General features: G+C 49.2%; 11 protein-coding genes across 11 annotated transcripts; 6 read left to right on the top strand and 5 right to left on the bottom strand.

Annotated features, from left to right (window-relative positions):
- Positions 1-21: 21 nt before the first annotated feature.
- I303_108529 (uncharacterized protein) lies at positions 22-684 on the bottom strand (the record flags this gene model as incomplete). The annotated part of the gene is made up of 2 exons (XM_018410421.1): positions 22-280; positions 377-684. 2 exons carry the CDS (start codon positions 682-684, stop codon positions 22-24), a joined length of 567 nt encoding a protein of 188 aa, XP_018260230.1.
- A 1,122-nt stretch (positions 685-1,806) lies between these two features.
- On the bottom strand, positions 1,807-3,263 carry I303_108528 (uncharacterized protein; the record flags this gene model as incomplete). The annotated part of the gene is made up of 2 exons (XM_018410422.1): positions 1,807-2,663; positions 2,756-3,263. The coding sequence occupies 2 exons, from the start codon at positions 3,261-3,263 to the stop codon at positions 1,807-1,809; spliced, it is 1,365 nt and encodes a 454-aa protein (XP_018260231.1).
- A 705-nt stretch (positions 3,264-3,968) lies between these two features.
- Positions 3,969-4,912, bottom strand: I303_108527 (uncharacterized protein; the record flags this gene model as incomplete). Its single annotated transcript, XM_018410423.1, has 2 exons — positions 3,969-4,666; positions 4,798-4,912. The coding sequence occupies 2 exons, from the start codon at positions 4,910-4,912 to the stop codon at positions 3,969-3,971; spliced, it is 813 nt and encodes a 270-aa protein (XP_018260232.1).
- Positions 4,913-5,714: 802 nt separating this feature from the next.
- On the bottom strand, positions 5,715-7,409 carry I303_108526 (uncharacterized protein; the record flags this gene model as incomplete). The annotated part of the gene is made up of 4 exons (XM_018410424.1): positions 5,715-5,814; positions 5,901-6,025; positions 6,109-6,408; positions 6,513-7,409. 4 exons carry the CDS (start codon positions 7,407-7,409, stop codon positions 5,715-5,717), a joined length of 1,422 nt encoding a protein of 473 aa, XP_018260233.1.
- Positions 7,410-7,845: 436 nt separating this feature from the next.
- I303_108525 (uncharacterized protein) lies at positions 7,846-8,528 on the top strand (the record flags this gene model as incomplete). The annotated part of the gene is made up of 3 exons (XM_018410425.1): positions 7,846-8,103; positions 8,216-8,422; positions 8,484-8,528. 3 exons carry the CDS (start codon positions 7,846-7,848, stop codon positions 8,526-8,528), a joined length of 510 nt encoding a protein of 169 aa, XP_018260234.1.
- A 1,529-nt stretch (positions 8,529-10,057) lies between these two features.
- I303_108524 (uncharacterized protein) lies at positions 10,058-10,891 on the top strand (the record flags this gene model as incomplete). The annotated part of the gene is made up of 2 exons (XM_018410426.1): positions 10,058-10,620; positions 10,753-10,891. 2 exons carry the CDS (start codon positions 10,058-10,060, stop codon positions 10,889-10,891), a joined length of 702 nt encoding a protein of 233 aa, XP_018260235.1.
- A 972-nt stretch (positions 10,892-11,863) lies between these two features.
- I303_108523 (uncharacterized protein) lies at positions 11,864-14,222 on the top strand (the record flags this gene model as incomplete). The annotated part of the gene is made up of 8 exons (XM_065969857.1): positions 11,864-12,004; positions 12,116-12,316; positions 12,405-12,467; positions 12,550-12,619; positions 12,698-13,078; positions 13,168-13,520; positions 13,604-13,758; positions 13,826-14,222. 8 exons carry the CDS (start codon positions 11,864-11,866, stop codon positions 14,220-14,222), a joined length of 1,761 nt encoding a protein of 586 aa, XP_065825929.1.
- Positions 14,223-14,858: 636 nt separating this feature from the next.
- Positions 14,859-15,530, top strand: I303_108522 (uncharacterized protein; the record flags this gene model as incomplete). The annotated part of the gene is made up of 1 exon (XM_018410428.1): positions 14,859-15,530. The coding sequence occupies one exon, from the start codon at positions 14,859-14,861 to the stop codon at positions 15,528-15,530; it is 672 nt and encodes a 223-aa protein (XP_018260237.1).
- A 570-nt stretch (positions 15,531-16,100) lies between these two features.
- On the top strand, positions 16,101-16,858 carry I303_108521 (uncharacterized protein; the record flags this gene model as incomplete). Its single annotated transcript, XM_018410429.1, has 2 exons — positions 16,101-16,149; positions 16,218-16,858. 2 exons carry the CDS (start codon positions 16,101-16,103, stop codon positions 16,856-16,858), a joined length of 690 nt encoding a protein of 229 aa, XP_018260238.1.
- Positions 16,859-17,505: 647 nt separating this feature from the next.
- On the top strand, positions 17,506-18,328 carry I303_108520 (uncharacterized protein; the record flags this gene model as incomplete). Its single annotated transcript, XM_018410430.1, has 2 exons — positions 17,506-17,701; positions 17,775-18,328. 2 exons carry the CDS (start codon positions 17,506-17,508, stop codon positions 18,326-18,328), a joined length of 750 nt encoding a protein of 249 aa, XP_018260239.1.
- A 448-nt stretch (positions 18,329-18,776) lies between these two features.
- On the bottom strand, positions 18,777-21,455 carry I303_108519 (iron-sulfur clusters transporter ATM1, mitochondrial; the record flags this gene model as incomplete). The annotated part of the gene is made up of 7 exons (XM_018410431.1): positions 18,777-18,990; positions 19,075-19,706; positions 19,760-19,917; positions 20,035-20,209; positions 20,276-20,534; positions 20,604-20,790; positions 20,882-21,455. 7 exons carry the CDS (start codon positions 21,453-21,455, stop codon positions 18,777-18,779), a joined length of 2,199 nt encoding a protein of 732 aa, XP_018260240.1.
- Between the last annotated feature and the right edge of the window lie 459 nt (positions 21,456-21,914).

Here is a 21,914-nt window from a genome sequence, read left to right as displayed (position 1 = left end):
GGATGAGCTCGACGTGTTGGCTCACTCGATCTTCTCCGCAGCTTTGTACTTTGCAATACAAATATCGATATTTCGATTAGCCCTTTCCGCTCGTTCAAGCTCTACATCATACGCTCGGAACAATCTCGCAATGCTTTGATGATCATCGTTGGATCTGGCTTCTTCGAGCGCTTTCGACCTTTCGCAAAAATCGATAGTGTGACACTGAACATCTGCTGAAGTGCCTATTCCAGACAATTGGTATTGGTTTTCGATATCATGAATTGCAGCCTGAGAGCAACTGGAATAAATTCATGGTAATCACGTTGAAGCCAGAAGTGATCAGCCCACGCCAGAGATACTTGAGCAGAGGGAGACAAGTGCTGTGTATGCTCACCCTGATGAAGCTTTGGCATGGGCATGAGCTTGCTTCTCGGTCGAACCACCCAGAAGGACGTCCCCAAGCCATTCGTAGAGACTGAACGATTTCTGACTGCTTATCTTTTGCTGCAATCCAACGTAATGCTGAACCTTCGAATGGTGAGTAGACCAAGATCCCTCGATGTCTTTCAAGAGTTGGGTCGCTTGTTGGAAATACAGGTCGGTCTTAGTTGACCCCGCGCTCTGGGTGGCAGAGCGGCTCTGTGAGTTATCGGAGCAGCTCGTGGACCCCTGGGCGGCTTGGAGGGATTGTTTAGATGACATTTTGATCTTGTCTTTCTTGGTGTACCCTCGGCTTGTATCTGACAGACTCACTCCCCGTGGATCGTATGTATAAGCAAAGGCCAATGAAGTATGGGCGGATGTAATGATGAGGGTGAAGACTGATACGAGTATCTATCCAATTTATACGTCGTAATCTGCCTCAAGTCCATGAATCCGACCGACAGTAAGAGTACCTGGTCGGACCCATTTCGACACTCCGCCAAAGATGTGGATATGTAATCAAAGGAGTAATACCTCTTGCGGGTTATTCGCAACACTCCTCGGTGTCATCGATTCGCAAAGGATGGGCAAGGAGACGGTTCTGAATACCGCCCAGGCGAGACTCATTGAGTAATTCGGGCAGTTCGTTGGGCGGGATGCAGAAGAACAATGGATTGTCCAATATTCGTGTAATCATCTGCGGTTCAGCCGGTCGCGATGGGGTCGGTAGTAGGATCATAGTGAAAAGAATGATGGGCAGGCCTATCGGCTCATTGCATCGGATATGTCGTGCCAACGAAAAAGAAGAGACGAGAAGTCACTGTACAGGGAACTGTCATAAGTTACGCAAGACGTTTTCGGCTTCGTATGGTGGCATTTAGGTATGACTCGGAGTCTCGCCACTGAAACTTCTTATGTACCTTGCTGACCAGCAATGCGCGCGTGAGGAAAAGCCCTTCGTGTAGTATTTCCTTCTTGACGCTGTTGCTATCATCATGCATGACTCCTTACCACGCGAAATATAGCCCTTCAAAATGGGTTAGTATTTGGAGCGGGATTAAGCTTCATATGGGGCATGGCGTATCCAGCTCAAAGCCTTTCAACTTTGCCTGACTACCGATCTACTAAGCATCGGATGGAGCTCTGGAAATCAGGCATAGAGCCATCCCTCAATCGGATGATAATCTATCCTGCGGCAGCAGACCGTCCATATCCTCGATGCATGGTGGAATGCTACGGTTGAAAACTTCTGCTAGCCAGAAGAACCACCATACAAAGCAAAAAACGTGTTGCATCATTTATGACAGGCTACTGTAGCATCGGAATTGGATATATGTGCGGCCGCCATCGGTCAATCCAAATGTCTGAGGTTCCTGATCCTGATACGATTCCAAGCAATATCTAGGTCGGGACAACAGGAATCATAGAGAGGCAGATGGACACATCTTGATCGACCAGCACGTGCACCGAGTCATGGAAACGGAGTCTGGCTTCAGCCTTACCAGAGAGTTTCAGTGTATAGCAATCTTGGCTCTCCCTGAACCGTGTGGTGTGCTTATTGCCCGACAAGCTACCTCTATTGCTCTCTAACCATCCGGGATATAGCTTATGGACAGCCAGAGTCGATCCACTGGCGGCATCCCGCATTCTGGTAATCGTGACTTCAGTGTCTTCCGTCCACCTTGCATGACCATACCAGATTTCAAAGAGATCCAAATTGGCCTCTACACCGAGGTGCCATTCTGCGTAGGGCAATTGGCGATGGTTGATAGCATCAATGCTGTCAGGCTCGATGAGCGACAGACCGTGTTGCGGTGGCGCGTTCCTCGCTGCAGCTCCAGGATCATCGAATGTCGCACTGAAGTTTGTGCGGAGCCCATCGGCCGAAGACCCAGTGTGAGAGAGGGTAAGGGCATTGTGCGATTTGCTTGTGTGCTGAGCCCAGAATTGCTTGAACTGTCTCTCACTTGCGCCTCTTATCGACCTTCCCGACGCAACGCCCGCCTCGGTGGGAAGGGCCAAATACTGGTCAGCTCGTGCCGACGATGACTGCGTGTTCATATTCTGCTTTGATCGCCTTCTACGACGATGCGGTGCAGGGATCACAAGATCGGTTTTGTCTTGCTCGGTGCGCTGCTCCGACCTTGCGCAATTTCTGTGCTTTAAAGAGCTTCTGGTGCCCATGATCGTTGAGTCAACGTGGGGCGCCGTACCAGACCACTGGTTTTCGCCAGCATAACGGCCAGGCTCAATTTGGCCTACAGAGACGGTCAGCGCATGCGAGTCTATGGCTCTCGGTGAGCAGGCCCTGCGATTACACTCAGCGGGTGAAGGATGAATGCTCACTTACTAGTATGCGCTGCATAAGCTCCGTACGTGGGCCAGTCTGCGACCGTCATACCTTGCGTGGCTTCCACATTTGGGACCGAGTGCTGCCACACCCGATCTTGAATAGATGCAGGATTCTGCCATGCCGCAGCGGGACCGCTGCCGTATACCCTATACCCACCGGTCCCGGGGGGGTTGGTGAAGAGATGGGAGTTGAACTGTTGCCCACCCAGGTTATGATACCCACCAAAGGATGAAGTGAGAGTGTCAAAGTGCTCGCCGTGTCCTGGGGTTCCCCCGAAATTCGCTTGGACTGACGAGTTGAAACCGTCGTATGCCGTCAAGTGGCTTTGTAGGCGGTACTCGTGTGGAGTGGCAGAAGGTGGTGGTGAGCTGAAGTCGTTATGGTTTCCGTGCGATCCGTATACGTCGGAATACCCATGATTAGTCTTCTCCAGCTCCGCTAGCATGTTTCGTACATCGTCGTCATCACTGAAGAAACCACCGTGCTGGTTGTGTTGATCGGCCATAGTGGTATACAGAATTGGAACTTCGTACTTTCACCACAATACGGCTTAGCGTAGCATGCAAGTGGGATGATAGCGAAGTTATATACCCCTGCCAATGTCATGAAACCTAGACAGCTGTAGTTTCGGAGAAGCATTGATGGGGTCATTACTGCGATATGTCTCTGGCTGCATTTCATCAAAGGACACTGTCAATGGAGCCTAGAATCATGTACAGGGCACAGCTTTCACCTCTACAACGCTGCTACGCTAATTTGCGGCGTCATGGATCGTCGGGAAGCGTAATTGTCACTCTGATTTTCAGTCTGTGATCATTGACAAGCCATGCTACCGGCAGACCCGAAACTATTTTCGGTCGCCCCAGCGAAGCTCAATCCTCTATTCAGGCAACCTTTCCGCTAACACCGTGCACTTCAAGAGGAAGAGACCTAATTTTCAGCCTGGCTGGGTTCCCGATTGAAGGGGCTCCATGCAATTGCAGGCTGGACAAGCATCTTCACTGGCGATAGGGTGTAACAGTCTTGGCGCATTGCAAGGATCTACCGTATCTGCCTGGAATTGCTGATGAGCCATTGCCTAGGGCTATCCTCGTACTTCTGTCGCATGCGTGTATGAACGAAATCGTATTTAGCTGCAAATACCGCAATTCTATACATCAAGCCTATCCCTTTGAGCCACAAGAGGCGAGCCGGTTGAATGGGCACATCGCTATTTCGCAATAGGTCTCATCGAAACTCTCACGATGACATCCTGATCCTGTAGCCCAATCCTGGAACCATCATCAAGCTGCACCTCGAGATCTGTTTTGCAAGGCACATCCTTCTGGTACACAGCTTTGTCTTCTTTGAGATCCCTGACACCCCGTCTCCTTGTTCTTTTCGTCGGGTTCTCCTCGTCCCAGGCGTCCCATAGGCCACTCAACGGCACTGCCTCACCCTTCGATGAGTTAGTCAAACTTTTGAAGGTCGCCTGTGTACCGACCCGTAGTCGAGATAAACGTGAGGGGTCCACAAAGGCAGTCAAGGACACGTCCCATTCTGCGTAAGGCAGGCTGTTCTTATCGCGAGCAGCCGCATTGTTTCTGGTTGCGGCCAAAGTGTCCGGATAATATGCCCGGAACATAGCATAGTTATGGACAAAGTCTTCGCATCGTAGCGTGAAGGTGCGGCTTTGATTGGCTTTGAAGGAATGCTCAGTCCAGAATGCCTTATAGCCGTCATTGCCAGCGCCGACGACAGTCTTCCGAGGCACCCAGTCCCCTGATTCTGCCTTCGTCTTGTAAGGTCCTCGACGGCGCTTGGGGACGTCAAGCGTAGTATCATTTGAATTAGGGTTGTACTCATCGACGTCATCTTCTCGGGCTCGCTTGGTCCCGGAGGCAGCGAATCCGCGTCGGATGGGGGACCCTGTTCAATTGTATCTGTGTAGCCACTACCTGTCCAAGGATCTGCCAGGTCATAATCAGCAACTTCATCACACCACTTGACGTGGAACCGGAAGTTGACCAGAAGACACGAGAGGCGTACCTTGGGCATACTGATCAAACCCAAATTGTGACCAATCTTGTACCACAGTATCCGGCGCCTGGAAGGCTGAAGCCGCTGGGGCGACTGGACCCGTGGTATGCCCATTCGAGCCATAGTAAGGGGCATAATGGTATTACGACGCCGCTACTTGTTCCCCGCTGGTTGCGTATGGAACGGCCTCATAGACTTGTGACGGGTCGTAAAGTACTGTGGGCCCCTGAGGATCAGCAGACAGACTCTGTTCGAGCAGCCGCGCCACCTCTGCAAGATCCTCCTCGGGATGGAAGATGCCTTCGTAATTGTCGCTCATTGCGATGCGTAGTTCTCTATTCTGGACGATAAGTGGAAGAATCGCTCCAGCTGATCGAACGCGAAGGCTGCTTCGGTATAAAGAGAAGCGAAATATAGGAGCGCTTATCATATGTAGGTCCGGTGGCAGGCTGTGGAGGAGAAGCACGCTTTCGCTGTTTGAAATGACGTATTTTGCCTTCATGTGGCAGAATATGCGCCAAAGGAGTGCTCAGACATGGGAGTGACAGGACAACGGATTGACGATGATGCCTGATGACCTAACCTGGTGTTTGGACAAGATGCATGTTCTCTGAAGAATTCGTTGTGGATATGTACCTTTCCCGAGTGGTATCTCTCGCCTTGACCGTAACTCCGTCCGGCTTCTCCTGATAATGCTCTAGTATCGTTCCGTGCCGCAAGCCGTTGGTAGCGGGCTTCGGCAGCCAGAGGCGATATAAATGGGCCTTGCACAAGTAGCGTGAGATAAGCCTATCCGGCACAGTGACTTGATGGCGTATATCAGGATGATATCCTTAGTCGAGGCTCGAGGCATGATCCATCCAACAAATATCTCTCCAAGCGGCAGTCGTTGCAAATATTGGGTAAATGAGTTCAGACTATTGCAATTCGGACTCTTCTAGTCTAGCCAAGGGTCGACCCATGATTTGGTTTCCCACACATTGGCGCTCAGCCCATTGACTTCAGGCCAGGGATGACACCGAACTTTCTGCGGCGGTCTGGTACAATCATCTATCAGCATGAGCACAAAGCGGATCCTCGCGACAAATGGGCAAGCAAAGGTCAGAGCATTGGTGTAGCTCACTTCTTGATCCATTCCACCGTGCTATCCAGTGATTTTGGAGGTACATCGTCAACCCAGCTTAATCCCGATTTCTGCTTCGCTAATTCTGCCATTATATCAAATGCTACATCGCGTTCATACGCGAGCTACACACAGGACTGATGGGTTAGCTAAGGCTTTTTTGTCGACTATCTACAGAGGCAGTCAAACTCCGGATGATCCCACTTACCTGGACTGAGGGAACAACCATTACCTTGCCATATCCATCTTTCCAGAAATCACTGGCTATCAAGGTACATTCGCTAGCTGCGCATTCTCCTTTCGCCAAATCTCCACGTCTGAAGCGGACATCATGTGGAGGCAGGAAAGGTTTAGGTGAGAGGATGGCTAATGCGTTCCACGACGAGAAGACCTGGAATGGCTCTAAATTGGCGTATCTCTTCTTTGATCCGGGGGAATTGGAGAATAAGTCTGAGGAAGGGGTCCACCATGACCATTCTATGGGATAGAACAGATCACCTGTATCGATCTGTGCGATGGACGAAGCATAAACGACGCAGAATCAGCGTTTACTTGCATCTATTTCGTCCGCAGGAGAACAGTGTAGATGCAAGAAAAGATCAAGACACTTACAGTCCGGCCCACCCAGATATCATAGTAATATTCTGGCTTCTTCTTCCACCAATCCATACCCGTCGTTATACTAGCTCCATTGCTATCATGCTGATACAGCAGCTCCAGTATATCCGAGGCCCTCAGATACACATCGTTGAAGAAAACAATCGATTCTATATGGTCATCCTGCCATTCGGTCCAGAGCGGCTCTAAAGCTCTATTTCGCAGCTCCGCTATCTTTTCTATCCGATTATGATGCGACCAATTGATCTTGGGCTCGTCCGTCGATATCTTCACTCTTCCGCTGGGCACACCTAAAGAATGCAGAAGAGGGATCAAGACTGAATTGAGGATTTTCGGGGTACAGTCATTCGAGGGTCCTTCCAGAATCGAGAAGAACAGTTTATCCTTGCCCAAGAAGTTTACAAGGACAATTATTGTATTCAGTAAATCTGGAAGATGATTCTCTATTTGCCGTGTATTCGTCACTAACATATATCCGCCTTTGGTGTTTCGTAAATTCCCATATCGCCTCTGTTGTGAAGGAGTCAAAGCTGGTTCGAGATAGACTGGCGCATCAGTGTTCGTGCAGATCTTGCTGTACTCGACTGATGTTAAGTTGATGATTTTGTGTAAGAAAGGGTCCTCTACTATTATAGAGGTTGCAGGTGGTATCGAAGGGAATATACCGGGTATTTGGAATTTATGGGATATCGAGGGATTCGGATTCGAAAAGAATGATATAAGAAACAGCATTCCCACAATCAGGACCGTGCCCAGAGTCAGCCTGTTCCTTTTGTCCATGATAGGGGATCTTGAGGACTGCCGCGTATGTAGGATTGGCGATGAAGGGGATGTCGCCCGACCTCCTCGAAGCGATCTGAACAACTTGGGCGAAGAGGTCGAACGAAGCATTCTGGCTATATCATCGGCGGTTCGCTTTCTTTCCGAAGCAGTTTTCCGGGACCAGGGGATGTGCAATCACTGACTCCGATTATTATGCCTTGAGAATCCTCTGGTAAGCTAGATCAGTCCTTGATATCTCGTCAGAAAGAGAGACAAGTGGAATAGAGCTGCGGACAGCAAATTACCACTCGACAACAGATATAGCGGTAAATGCTGATGTCATCACTTGCGAAGCGGGGAAAAGCGGTTGACGCCGCCATTTACGTCATTACAAAAGCTTGGAATAATGGGAGACATCTGCTATTTTGCCAGGAGCCTTGGAAGAGATATTGCAGGCCATATTTTGGACGTCCAGCTACTACAGATTTTCCAACTTGCAAGGACCAGCAAGAAAAAGCAGTAATTTACCTTGTCATATCGATCTTCCCGAGAAGATTTGCGAAATATGCCTTCGAACCAAGCTCTTTTCTCCTCTCATCCCACTGAGACCCAAGTGGTCCTACATTCCGCCCTTCGATATGCTCAGATCGCCTCGATGATAGCTCCTCCAGTGTATTTACTGCGTACATTGATACTGCGAAGACGACCATTCAGCGTGAGGAGTCTCATGCATACTTCAATCGCTTGGACGGGAGTTGGTGCCCTGGGGGGCGCAGGATTGGGGTATGGGGAAAGTGCGGTTCGAGATAGGTTGATCAGAATTGTGAGTAGGAGCCTAGGAAATCAAAAATCTTACTCGTTGTTCCATCTCTTCGCACTGCCTGCTGAGAGTGTGACGAGAAGGATCAACATGCTGAACAAAATACTTGGTCTAGCAATCCGATGCTCAACAAGTCCGCTCGAACGATTATTCTATCATCTCAGCAACTCTATCAGCATTGTTGATACCTGCCATTTTCCTGCGTCGGGCATCTTTACCCTCTTTGGTACTAGGAGGAGCCTCTATAGGTCTGGGTATAGGGGTATGGGCACATCTGGGAGAGAGATTAGGTAAAGGTGAGAAAGTGGGGGTTCAAGACGTTGTGAGTCACCTCGAATACGCTTCTTCCGAATAGGATGAGGAGCTGATTTCGGCGGATATAGACCGGCGAGGTGCCAGGAGTAGGCGACGCAGCGAAGAAGGCTTAAGACTCGGAGCTCCTTTGATCATGACAAGCTATGAATCCTATAATCAATATCTGGAGAGCCGAAACAAGATGCACACCCTGTGATGTGGGTGGACGCCGCTGGTCAATCTGTAATGCTTGCACTTACACAATAGAATGAAGTCCTGCTGCAGAACTGCTACTGTAACAAGGCAATCTGGATCAGAAGGGGTGATCGTTCCTTCCGTCCTTCGGCCCGGCCCGACAAGCTGGACACGAGGCCAAAACATGCTTAAACGGCATGGCTCGATACCGAAAGGTATGGTCTCACTCAAATCTCCCCTCCACCCGCAGATCAAGCGAAAGCGAAGGGACAATAACATATCCAACGAATGATGGATCTTCAGTTATATCCAATACACACACATACACGGATGCACTCACACACACGAATAAACATCTCTGTCATCCAGATCTGACCATTCCGAGGTTTAGAGGTGATCAAAGTTTGGCACTATCGACTCGAGAAGATCGTTATGCTTATACCGACTGTCGTCCGGTTCCGATATGGATAGCTATGCAGATGACGTCTAGCTGACTTACCTGGTCACCGCTTCTACTAATCAAGGTATTTGCCACCGCTTAACTATCAGAATCAGCACCGGTCTGTACGGTCTGTGCACAGGTCGTACCTTTTCAGACTATCGGACTATTTTACGATCATCGTCTCCAGGGTAAGAAAACTATATAAGCTAGCACAATTCCCTTCGCCTTTTCTCGTCTCTCTTTTCTTTTCTCTTCTTCTCTTAACCCTTCCTCTCATTCGACTAGCTAACAGATTCAAGAATTTTCAGCGCTCAATATTTACAGCAAGCCTATAATCTTACCTAGAACGAAAACATATAATCGACCTCAGCATTCAGCACCCGAGCTGACGAGATAACACTTACACTTCCCCTTCCACTTTCAGCTCACCTCAGCTCAATTTGCCACCATATTCTCCCACAAACCAAAACCCAACAAACTTAGGAAACCCCCTCCTCACTCCCACCTTCACGGGCCATACACGATGGGACTACCATACAACTACTGGACCTCTTCGCCTCCGACGGTCCTACGACCGATGACTCCTCGTATCAGCCACCCCGTCTACTCGACACCCTATACTGATACATTCCCATATCCTCCTCCGATTCAGCCAATGTGGGGAGTCCCGGCCATTCCGGCCTCTTCTAAGTGAGTCATCGTTGCTTATTCTACGCGAACACTTCAATTTTCATTTTCATATTGTTCGCCCCTGGAAAAGAAATCTCCCACCGATAGGGAATGATAAAATTACTGACATGTGTGTGTATATTTGATCGTATATTCCCCGTTACCCTACACTTCGGGACGCTTTCGCCGTCGCCACCTCATACCAAATGCATCGGTATCGGAACACGACCTCATGGAAATTTGCCTTATATACAATCAATCATTACACGCTTTCATCGCTTCATCACCTTTGCTTCCCGTTATTTCCTTTACTGCCTCTGTACTCGGCTCATTCGCCACTCATCATATAACAACGCCATGTCATCTAGCCCTTGGCTCACGGACTACGATGCGCTGATCAGGGACTACACCGAGAGGAGAACAGATGGATCAAGAGAGGTTGGACCGGGCGACGACGAACTTGGGCGTTTGGCAGAATGGGCGAAACAGGACGATAAAAGGAAAATAATAATGGATATACTCAAAGGCAGATTAGACCTATCATGGCCAGCTAATTACAAGGCTTTGACAGTTCTGTCCGTCATGCCAGAAGCAGAGTTAGTAGGACTGGAAGAGAAGTTGGGGAAACTGGCGGATTCTGCACCGCCGATAGAGGGCGCTAAATACATCAAAGAAGCAGCTAAGCCCTTACACGAGAAGGCAAAGGCTGCGATTGCTGCGAAGGACGCGGAAGAGAGCGCTAAGAAGCAGGCGGCGATAGCAGCTATGTGGGGAGGATTATGGGCGAATGACGCTTATCATGCTCCAGCCTTGCAGTATGGAGGATACATGGGATGGCCGTATCCTTATGCGATGCCTCCAGGAGTAGCGAGAGGACCGGCGGCTGAATGGCCTGGTAAGCCACCCGAGGGATGGTCCCCGTATGTGATAGTACGAGGGCACCCGTATTACCCCTACTACTACACTCCTTAAAATCGAATGGGCGAAAAACCAAAAACGTACGCTTCCTTAATTGCTTGACACGAAGCTGACTAGATCTTGTGATATTACAGGGTTCAGATAACCGCTCTACCACAAATCTACCCCTTTTCTCGTACCGGATATTACGCTCTTCAACCTGAACCCTCGAAAGATATTCCTAAGCCGACTGATGCTTGGTCGGTCTATGTTGGTGTCGGTCCCAAGCCGTAAGTACAGAGTGCAATATACCTCATGACGACACATGCCGACAATTTTGTTGTACCTGCCGGAGTAGTGGTTGATGTGTCTTTTGCATAAACTCCTCCTTGCAAATTGATACACATGTCCACAAAACATCGTTTTTCTTCGCACCGCTCATATTGCGCATCATCGATCCAATCGCTAAAACATTCTCGCCTGTCGCTTTTGTCTATCACCACGTTTGTGTAATCAACGCTCGGGCTACTACCGTCATCTGTCATCCATCAGGCCCGGCACCACCGGACTTGCCACGACAGTCCCGCTAGGTCTGTCCGAAATGCAACAAGCAGCCGCTGCCGAACTAGCAAAAAGAGGCTGGTAATTTGTTCTGAGATCTTCCTGTATCTATCTATTTTGATCACCATCTAATCACTTTGTATCGTCTTCACACATATTTCGTTTTCGCTATCTTACTTCTGCGACGTCGCGATCTCCAAGAAACGTCCTTACGACTCCACATGACCTGATTTGATCTTTGTGATGACCTTTATGCATTTCCATAAACCTGTGCACTGTCCTTTCGGCTTTGCTTTAACCTCGCAATCCCCCCTTGATCCGTGATGGGATGACGGGGATTCCCGCCGAATTGATCCGTGGACGTCACCTCCACCGCCGCGTTGTCGATCACTTCTTTGTCATGCATTGGTTCGCTTGGTGGCCAAATAAGCAAGATTTCGGACACGTCGACAGCATAAGACCCATTAATAAGCTAATACAGTACTTACTTCATTGCAGACCTAACAGCACAAGACCTATGAAAACAGAATCGTGTAGGTATACGAGCAGAAAATCGATCCCGCCCAACCATTGACCGATAACGACAATACAGAACAGGCCCAGTGGACAGTTTGACTCTGATTGATAATCAACCTTCAAATTCAGCAATACATATCATCCGTTCCTTGCTGTCCAGCATTGAGTCAGACCAGGCCAGGACCGCTCATGAAGATACGAAACGCTATACACCTCCTAGCCTCCTCTTCGACGGCTATAGCAGCCGGCTTGACAGGGAAAGACGCCTTGAAACCCGAGAGTAAAGTAGCTAGGAATGTATTGGAAGGGAAATCCGAGGGGTATTGCAGTGTAAGTCCATTAACATCACCTCTGTGTCATTTTATTGTGAAGAGGCTGGGCTGAAGCTGAAACCTATTTTTCTTCGGAGTTGTTCGCTTACTCTTGGCTTGGTCGATATAGCCCTCAGGACCGATCGAATCCACCCATTGTTTATACGAAACCGTCGAATCCCTAAACCACGATCTCTTCCCCTCATTACATGAACTGGTCACGTATCCTTTCTTCAAGCATTATAAAGTGGATCTCTTCAAGGAGTGTCCGTTCTGGTATGAGAATGGGTTTTGTATGAATAGGAATTGCGGGGTGGAGGAAGCTAATGAGGTGAGTCCTTTCCTATGAAGCAATTGACGCAGCTAGGATCCTACGGCAAGGGGACATACACTGACCGACAAGGCCTGATGTTTGATAGGAGGATATCCCGGAGAAATGGAGGCAGAAGGCGTTGTCGGAGATCAAAGTATCGTCAGCCGAGGTGAGCAGCGACTGTTCAGAAACGCAGCATCGTGAACTGCTCAAGTTTATTGGCTGACATGCTTTTCCCAAAAATTTTATAGAACGAGGGGGTGTCCGGATGTTACTTCAAGGAACAAGACTTCTGTTACGTAGAGGACGATGCTGATCAGAGTGAGTGATCCTTGATCTGTGCCACTGATCAGTCTCTGTATCCGCAGGAAAATGACTGACTTGTGATCATTTGTGCAGATGGTCAATACGTCGATTTGACACTCAATCCGGAGAGGTTCACAGGCTATGCAGGAGATTCAGCACACAACGTCTGGCGGGCTATATATGAAGAGAATTGCTTCGGCTTGTCAGAAGCCTCTTTATCTGAATACTCCAAATCAACCTCATCGAATGCATTATCCCCGTCAGGGGGACTTGGCGGATCTAAGAAGAAGGAAATCACCAATGCCGTTCTGGGTGCAGGGGGGATATCCAGGTCGTCTGGACAAGGTGAAGTCCCGGGATGGGGGTTTAGCAAGCTCAGCGAAGGGTGGGGCACGGAGATGGTCAAGTCGAACTTGGGAGGGGCGGATGATGGGCTGTGTGAGGAGAAGAAAGTTTACTATAGAGTCATTTCTGGTCAGTCATCTCCTCCTTTTTTCCAATCGTGTCTATCCCATAGTACATTCAGCTGACTCACTTTTGCGTTATGAATATCCTTGTGATAGGCCTTCACGCATCAATTTCGATCCATATATGCTCGGAATACCTCGACCAAACCACCGGAGAATGGGCACCCAACCTGGATTGTTTCATCTCGCGTCTCGCCACCCACCCTGAACGTCTATCGAATGTCTACTTCAACGCTGTCCTAGTGCTGAGAGCTGTGGCAAGAGCTGCACCTTACCTCCGCGCATACGATATTGCCACTGCGCCGACGCTAGGATCGGGTGTCAAAGCTGGACGAGAGTCGGACAAGCTGGCTAAGACTGCTTTCGATAAGGTCTTGTCGTTGGCCGGGCAGGGCGGGATGGATAAAGGGTTTGATGAGGGTGATTTCTTCATTGGTGAAGATGCTCCTGTGAGTGAATCTCGACTGACAGTAGACAGCAAACACTTTGACTGTCATCGGGACCTAGCTGACGTAGGGTTCGATTTGAGCAGATATTGAAAGAGCAATTCAAGACGCATTTCAGGAATGTATCCCGGATCATGGACTGTGTAGGCTGCGATAAATGCAGATTATGGGGCAAATTACAGGTATCCGGTATCGGAACTGCGTTGAAAATCCTATTTGAGCTTGATGATAAAGCCCTTGAGTAAGTGATTATTCACTATGAATTGTGCGATGGGCAGACCGCTGATAACTTGAATGGTTTCTTTTAGTCCCAAGATCAATCCCGATTTATTACAACGTTCCGAAGTAGTCGCTTTGTTCAATACCTTGCATCGAATAAGCGAGTCGCTGGCAGCAGTCGAAGAATTCAGGAAGATATACGCGGCTACGCAGGAAGAAGAGATCGAGGGAAGCAAGAAGAAGAAACAGAAGATACAGAAAGCGAAAGACAAATTGAATCAGACGATAGCTCAGCCATTGAAGCGGGCCGAAGAGACGTCGATATCGACGATAATAGCGATACTTCTTTCAGCGCTTGAAACGCTTCGAAGGACGTGTGTGGGATGTTGGGGAGTCTGTGTAGATACGATACATACAAGTGGACTAGGAGGGGCTATAGATAGGATACAGGAATGGTTTGGAGGTGTGGCGAAAGATGGTTTGTAATCATGCATCGAACAATTGTGCTCGGCAAGAACGCTTTCAGGTATAACATCGCCAAGCTTCTTGCTATCCGAATTTCAGTTGATTCGATATCCAAAGCACCAAGAATCGCGCAAAAGCCCACTCTGGTCGGAGCGACGGAAGAACCACCTCATGCCTTGACCACCGGTTTTACTTGATGTCACAGTTGTGGGAGACTTGCCGTTCAACATCTCGGGCAAGGAGGGAATCCGCTTGGACCCCGAAATCGCCGGATAAGTGCTGAAAGGATGGTCTGCGTCTGTTCGTCTGTCCAAGGGTCAACAACCGTCTCGCACCGCCTTCACACTTTCGAGAGGTGCATCTTTACGTCATGAGATTTGAGAATCAGACCCAGAATGAGAAACTGCTGCTACTTCTGCTTCTGAGTAGTTATCACCACAATGATGCTTCCGATTTTGCTCCTGAAAGGAGGGACGACCCAAAGGTGAACGTCATGGCTCGACTCCCGTTTCTACGTTTATAACATCGACTCGATGGAGATGGCTCGCTGTGTCAAGGTATAAATACCATTTAATTGGTCCTATCTATTTCCTTCCATCTTACCTGCATTCCTATTTCACAATCGGTTTATTGCTGTAGCATTGAACAACTACCATAATGTCCATTCACGTGGTTTCTGAGCCTAGTCCTGGTGGCCGCTTGGTGTTCGGCAGCGACCAGGCCGACTTCACCAAGTCTGTCGAGCAGAATTTGGGGCTTCCAGGCGGCCAGTACATGATGTGCACTGCGATTACTGACGATGTGGCAACGTTCGGCGTGACCGTCGAGGACGCTTGGGTCTACCATAGAAATCGCCAGCTCATGCAGGAGACATCTCTCGCCCAGATAACGGATACCAACGGTCATAACGTGCCCTTTGCGAAGTGGGATATGGTGCTTACCGCACAGGTCCAGAAGAGCCAGTGGCCAACAGAGAGACAGACGTCCAAAAGACACACCCACAAAGCTAAAGAGGGGAACCACGGCGATGGCTGGGGAACCATTGATGGTGACGCTTACGCTGTCATCACGGATTGGACGGTTGATCAGGAATCAGGGGATGGATGCACATTTGCCAATGCGTATCAAAAGTGGTCACAGTATCATCCGTCCCATCCACAAGCGAACGGGCTCAACAGTCTTATGACTCATCGGAACTCGTACTTCACTTCGATGCCTTCCAAGTGTAGCCTGGTTGTATACACCTACACCGGCTACGGATATGAGGTCAACCGCTTGAGCGCATGTGCAGAAGTGTCCTTGGTACCGGTAGACCCTACAAGAGGTTGATCGCCAGGTCTATATGGGGGGCTGAGCGCCAGACTTCTTAACACAGAGTAAGTGGATCATCTTTTCGTTCCGTACGAGTCCTGTTCCGTTGATTCTTGCATCATATTTACAGGCCTATGTGACATTCCTCCCGGCTCATACTGTTTTCGTGAAAGCCAATTAATTTGTATATACATGCATACGCTCTCTATATCATTTGCGGGTGACAACATCATGTTGGTGATGATGTGATAGCGCTTGATCGTACGTCTGATGGAGCCTTCTCAGAATATCAACAATGATGGACATCTACTCTTCTTTTAAGAGACCCTTTGTCGCAACACATCCCTTCATGGGGTCCCTCGACGTCTGATAGAGCCTTCAGAATATCAAAAATGACGTAAATCTACTTTTCATTGTTCAGGCCCTTTGTCGTGAACATCCCTTGATGAGGAGAAGTCGCCCAGCGCTATCTTCTTCAGCGCTTCGTCTATATATGTAAGCCTCAAATCCGCGGGTAGTGAAGCAGTCGTTCAAGTATTCTTACTTTCTTTTCCAATCGAATAATCAGCAAAGTATCCCATCTCCATCATGAATAACGATCATTCCTCTGTGCTCGATCCTCATGTTAAGTCACAAGGTGAACGCTGCTCTCATAGTCCTTCCTCGGGTTAGACATACGCTGATGGAGAGCCCTGACGATTGCAGGTGATACACTCACATCCAATGGAACCGGGCCGTCTCGCCCATCCGATTCACAGGTCCCTTCGAGTGCCTGTGCGCCACCCTCGAGACGTGGGTCAGCCACGTTGCTCACCGCTCTTCGAGCAGCCATGACGAGTCAGCCAGATATCGAGGCCGCAAGGCGCAGAGCTCATAAGGAGTTCGAAGCATTTTGGCAGAGAGACGTTTTCAATGGTCTTGGCAGTATCGATGTATCAGCTGCGGACGAGACCAGCGGTAAAAAGACCATCTCGGGGACTGTCGAGGATACGTCCAACCACACGCGAACTGATGGCGGTCAGTGGAGTCTCAAATTCGAGTTCTCCATTCCGGCAACAAGTAAAGGATGCGGATTACCATATACGATGGCCAGAGTCGACTATCCACTGACCTTGGCCGGTTTCAACAAGACCGCGGCAGCGGATACGATGTATGAAGCCTGGGAAGGGTCTTCCGCAGGGCTCGAAGGGCTAGATTCTAACATCGGAGACAACAGGATCGAAGGGATGGTGGAATGCCGATCCTGCATCCGAGCTTTGAGGACAGACTCGCAGCTTGATGTCCTTAGGGACGTTCCGGTGACTTTCATTCTGGGCTATAAGCCTCCCCTTGAGCGACAGTCATAATAGCTCGCGAGGCAGGCTGATCCAAAGCTCTGGCAATTCAGTCGTGGAGTGTACTAGCGTACATAGGAAATATTTACATGTCGTGATTGGATGCACGCGAGATTGTGTGCACAATGATCCGCCCGAATTGCGCTCCCGGCTCATGTTGCAAGCTTCGGGCACCTGCCCTTCTCCTCTCGTCGCTAAAGGTCCGAACCCGTGCCGACGCCCTCAAAACTTGCACGCATCAATCAGCCTTGGCCAGTCCTTCTTAGAAGATGCCACGCTTAGCCTGACATCCGCTAAGCTCATCGTCCTGGACCTGCTGGTGCTTCTTCATGACGTATCACCAGAAGCCACAGGGCAGAAGTTTGAGCCGACCTCCTTGGTGATGGGGCGTGGAAGGAGATACGAAGGTTTGTGACGTATAGCTCCTTTTAGAGTGTGAGCTCCCTTGTTTATAGGAAGGCAACCCTTGAGAGGGGTCTGCTCCCGGTGGCCATGGTATAGACAGTATAAGTACACCCTTAACAATCAATCTGCTACTCACAATCTCGTGTCACACAGTCATTTCATCCGCTCTAGATGATTTGACTCAATCGAATCCTCGAACGTTGTACTTCACCGTCGCAGTTGTCACGCCTGAGCTCAGACGACTCACAAGTATCATGAATCATAATACGCAATGGTCAGATTTCACGGATCCGAACACAGACATCTCATACAAGTATAACCCTTATACCGGTCTCTACGAGCCTACAGATCAAGGGTTGGTTTTCGCAAATCCCGCCAATCCTCAAGCACAGGGAGGATATTCAGAATATGGTGCTCATAACCATCAGCAGCGTTATGGCTCAGGCTCAGGTGAGTTCGTGAGATAGTAGATTGTTCACACTTGGACAGATTATTGACTGCAACTGTAACTTATCTTTCCCAGAATGGTCTATGCAGCAACCCGTCGGGGCTTATCGAGATATGAATTACGCTGAACCTGGAATTGGGTCATCTGCCCAACCCAATGCGTATAACACGGGCAATTATCCTTACGGTGGTGTTTTAGGACCACATTCGGATGCTTTTCAGTACGATAATCTTGCTCCATCCGAGGCTGGGACGTTACCTGCCTCTGAATCGGCGGAACCAAGGGGGAAATGCGTGAGGGGCGGCAGCGCTACGGACTGCGCAGCCTTCTGGAAAGCTGATGTCAGCTTCGAAGGGAAGATGAGTAAGCGCGACACTACAGCGGCGCCCAACAGACTCGGAAGTATTTTGCCTGTCGATCAGAGCACCTGGAAAGCTACAGGTAGAATCGTCGACCGTACTTGGGAGCAGCGAGTGAGAAAGAAGACCGCTACTGCTGCAGGTCGGCACATCAGCACCAGAAACGGTGGCTCCGTCGATACGAGCACCTTGGATTCGGGTCAATGGTCTCTTGATCTCACGATCAAATTTAGGATCCCGTCGACTCTCTCAAAGGTGCCAGCGTGTTAAGCACGGGTCAGCGTCCGAGGGAAGTCAAGGTGGAGCATCTCAAAATGGCAGATAGCGAAAATGCGACTGCGCCGAGATTTCACACTGAATGGGGGCTGTATAATCCGCACACGAAAAGAAATGTGGGTATAACAGAATTTATGTATGACCAGACGGAATATACACACGATATCCCTTGTTTGGCCAATTTGACAATCAACCCTGGCGCGAATGATCGTGCTGTCGTCAATGGTCATCCAGTAACCTTCAAGATGAAATACACCCCCACCAGCCTATCCGATACCGCGACCGCAGCCTAGGAGTGGCGAAGATCGATTGGTACGATCTTGAGAGAGTAGTTGAAATTCTTATGCTTTGTCTCTCCCACAACACCATAATCATTTCATGTCGATATGCATCGCTTATGAGTTGTGTCTCATCTGCACATCTATCTGCAGCCAGAGATCCCTTATCTTTTCTCTTGCCCTACAACTTCAAGCTCCTCCACCTCTTCATCCTTCTCTTCGCCGACTTTGCTCTGGGTACTTTCCGTAAGTTGAGCTTGCCATAATCGTTGATATACTCCACCATCTATTTCTAATAGTTGTTCATGTGATCCTTGTTCGGCCACTTTACCATCTTGAAGCACTATGATCAGATCGGCATCCGAGATCGTCCGTAGTCTGTCGCAAGTCCATGTCAGCGGATAAATCAGCATCTATCGTGCAGCTGCCGACGGCCTGTCCCCGCCAGGCATGTTTACTCACCTATGCGCAATGAAGACACTGGTCTTTCCTCCACCAAGCAACGTATTATTGATATTCCGCATCAACTCTGTCTCCGTATACACATCCAGCGCACTTGTCGCCTCATCGAAAAACAATATCGGCGGATCCTTCAGAAGCAATCTCGCTACTGCTAGTCGTTGTTTCTCTCCTCCGGAAATCATCAGACCTCTCTCTCCGACTTTCGTCTGGTATTTATCCGGTAATCTCTGGATCGTCTCTTCCACATGCGCCTTCTTCGCAGCCTCAATCACCTGTTCATCCGTCGCCTCAAGGTTGCCATATCGGATATTATGCAGGATATCAGCATGGAACAACGGTGTATCTTGCGGGACTACTCCGATAGATTTTCTGAGTGACTCTAAAGTGACGTCTTTGATATCTTGACCGTCTATCAGGATTCGCCCACTCTGAGAATCGTAGAACCGGAAAAGGAGTCTGAAGACGGTCGATTTACCGCATCCTGACGGACCGACGATGGCGACTTTGTGTCCTGCGGGAATGGTGAAGCTCATATCTTTGAAAATGGGCCGTTCGGGATGATAGCCGAAATTGACGTTTTCGAAGCGGATCTCGCCACCTTTCAAAGCTAGTGGTTTTGTGTTGGGCTTGTCCTATACAAAATTAATCAGCAATGGTTGCTATAATCCGCATGAGACCAATTCACCTTGATACCGGAATCCAAGCCTTGTAAGTTGAACATCACCTCCATGTCGATCAGACTCTGCCTTAATTCCCTATACACCGTGCCCAAGAAGTTCAACGGGAGAGAAAGTTGGAAGACCAGCTGATTGACCATCACGAGGTCACCAACGGTCATCGTGCCTATGAGAAGTAATTTGTCAGCTTATGGATCCACCCAAGTTGTCCGGATCATTGGTGACACGAAAGCTGATTGACGGATTTTCTTCACATGAAGCGCGACCAGAACGACACGCTCACCTTTTACGACCCCTTGAGCCGCCAATAACATCATCATAGTCAAAGCACTGGAGAAGATGAAATTTTGACCCGAGTTCAGCAGTGCAAGGGAAGTCGCAATCTTGACCGAAGCCTTTTCGTAGGTTTTCAGTGTCGCATCGTATTGAGCCACTTCGAATCGTTCGTTGTTGAACGCCTAACATCGAATTCGTCAGTCCGGTCTAATTCGATTTGTAGTGAAAAGTGAGGTCTGAAGACTCACCTTGACAGCCTCGTAGTTGATCAGACTGTCTACGGCAACGGTAGCACCTTTATTATCCGCCGAGTTCGCCTGTTTCCTAAACTTCGTTCGCCATGCTGTTGTTTGTACGGTGAACCAAGTGTATAGACCCATAGTTATAGCTGTCACAGCTGCGAAGTCCCAACCGAACTTCCAAGATAAGATACCGCATACCATCGAGATTTCAAGAGCGGTTGGTATCACGTGGAACACGATGGAGGAAAGTATGAACGATATACCCCTTTACGAAGCGTACCGTCAGCGGAAAGAATGTCAAAGGGCCATACGCGTACGCAACTTTCGGACTCACTTTGTACCCCGATCGATTGCCCTTGTCAAACCACCAGTCTGCCTTTCAAGGTGGAACCGCATATCCATGTTCAGTAGATGCTCGAATGTCTCCCTAGCGACTTTTCGGATAGCGCTTTGCGAGACGGACGCAAAGACAGCATTTCGTAGTTCCCCAAAAGCGGTGGTAAGAATTCTGGCAGCTCCGTCTATTGCGCAAAGGTCGATCAGCTGTCGTCAGAAGAATATGGCCTTACTAAGCAGGTGTAATGTTTGGAAGTGGGAGTGGTGGATACTAACAACCAGCAATTGACGCTCCAGCTAAGACCCATACCGTACTACTTTCCGTGAGGGGTACGTTCAAGCTATCCACGATAGTCTTGAAGAAGAAGGGTACTTGTACGTTCAATATTTTACCCGCGACCAATAATCCTAAGGCGCCAAGTACTCGTATCTTGACTTTCGGATTATTCTTCGGCCAGATGTTTCCCGCTAGCTTGACTATAATCCGCCAATCTGTCTTGTCTTGTGAAGAGTTCGACACGTCCTTCGGGGCGGCATCTGGATTCAGCGATTTAGACTGATTGGCAGGCACAGGCGTCGTGGTTGCTGTTTTCGAAGGCGGAGCAGCCGAAGATGAGGGAGGCACTGATCGTCGTGAAGATGTCGAGAAAGAGGCAGCCCGACACTCTGCACATGTCAAGGTCAATCTCCTTGGGTTTCCCGTTGAGATCCGTCGACTTTGACTGAGGATCGGCTTTCGGTCCGCCTTGCTTTGCAAGAATGAAGAAGACAAGTACCGTGAGGGACCAGCTACACCCCAAGCGAGTGGAGCTTTGGGGAGCACATACCGACTGCAGGAGCCTAAGCTCATTTTGACGTGCTTGATGCGACGATCAAGTGTGAAGCAGTCCACAAATAGTATAGTTAAAGTGTCTAGGTCAGCATAAATAGGTTGCATTCGTCAACAAGCGCTAACGCTTATGATGCCATCGTGAGTGACCCGATCAAAACCACGTGCTATCACCCTGTGCCTGAAAGAAGACCGATCAAGAGGACCTATTCCCTAAACCGCCGGTAAGCCGAGAAGCAGTGTTTCAAGTGCCACAAGCCGATCCCATATCTGGTCATCAGGAATAACGCCGCTCCTGCTCGGTGATTTAGTTATTTTTGCACTGTTACTGTAATACTGTAATCCGGTCTGGTTGGCATTTGACCTTTACCGGGTTGACCACCAAACAAGACTAAACTCATCACCGGCAATACTTGCCGACCTCATCCACCCCCCTCTGACCCCCTATTCCTCACAATCTCATTCGCTCAACGGCCATAT

Source organism: Kwoniella dejecticola, chromosome 11 (genome assembly GCF_000512565.2).
Source record: "Kwoniella dejecticola CBS 10117 chromosome 11, complete sequence".
Lineage (NCBI taxonomy): Eukaryota > Fungi > Basidiomycota > Tremellomycetes > Tremellales > Cryptococcaceae > Kwoniella > Kwoniella dejecticola.
Note: the sequence above shows the minus strand (reverse complement) of the source record. Positions and strands in the feature narration are given on the sequence as shown.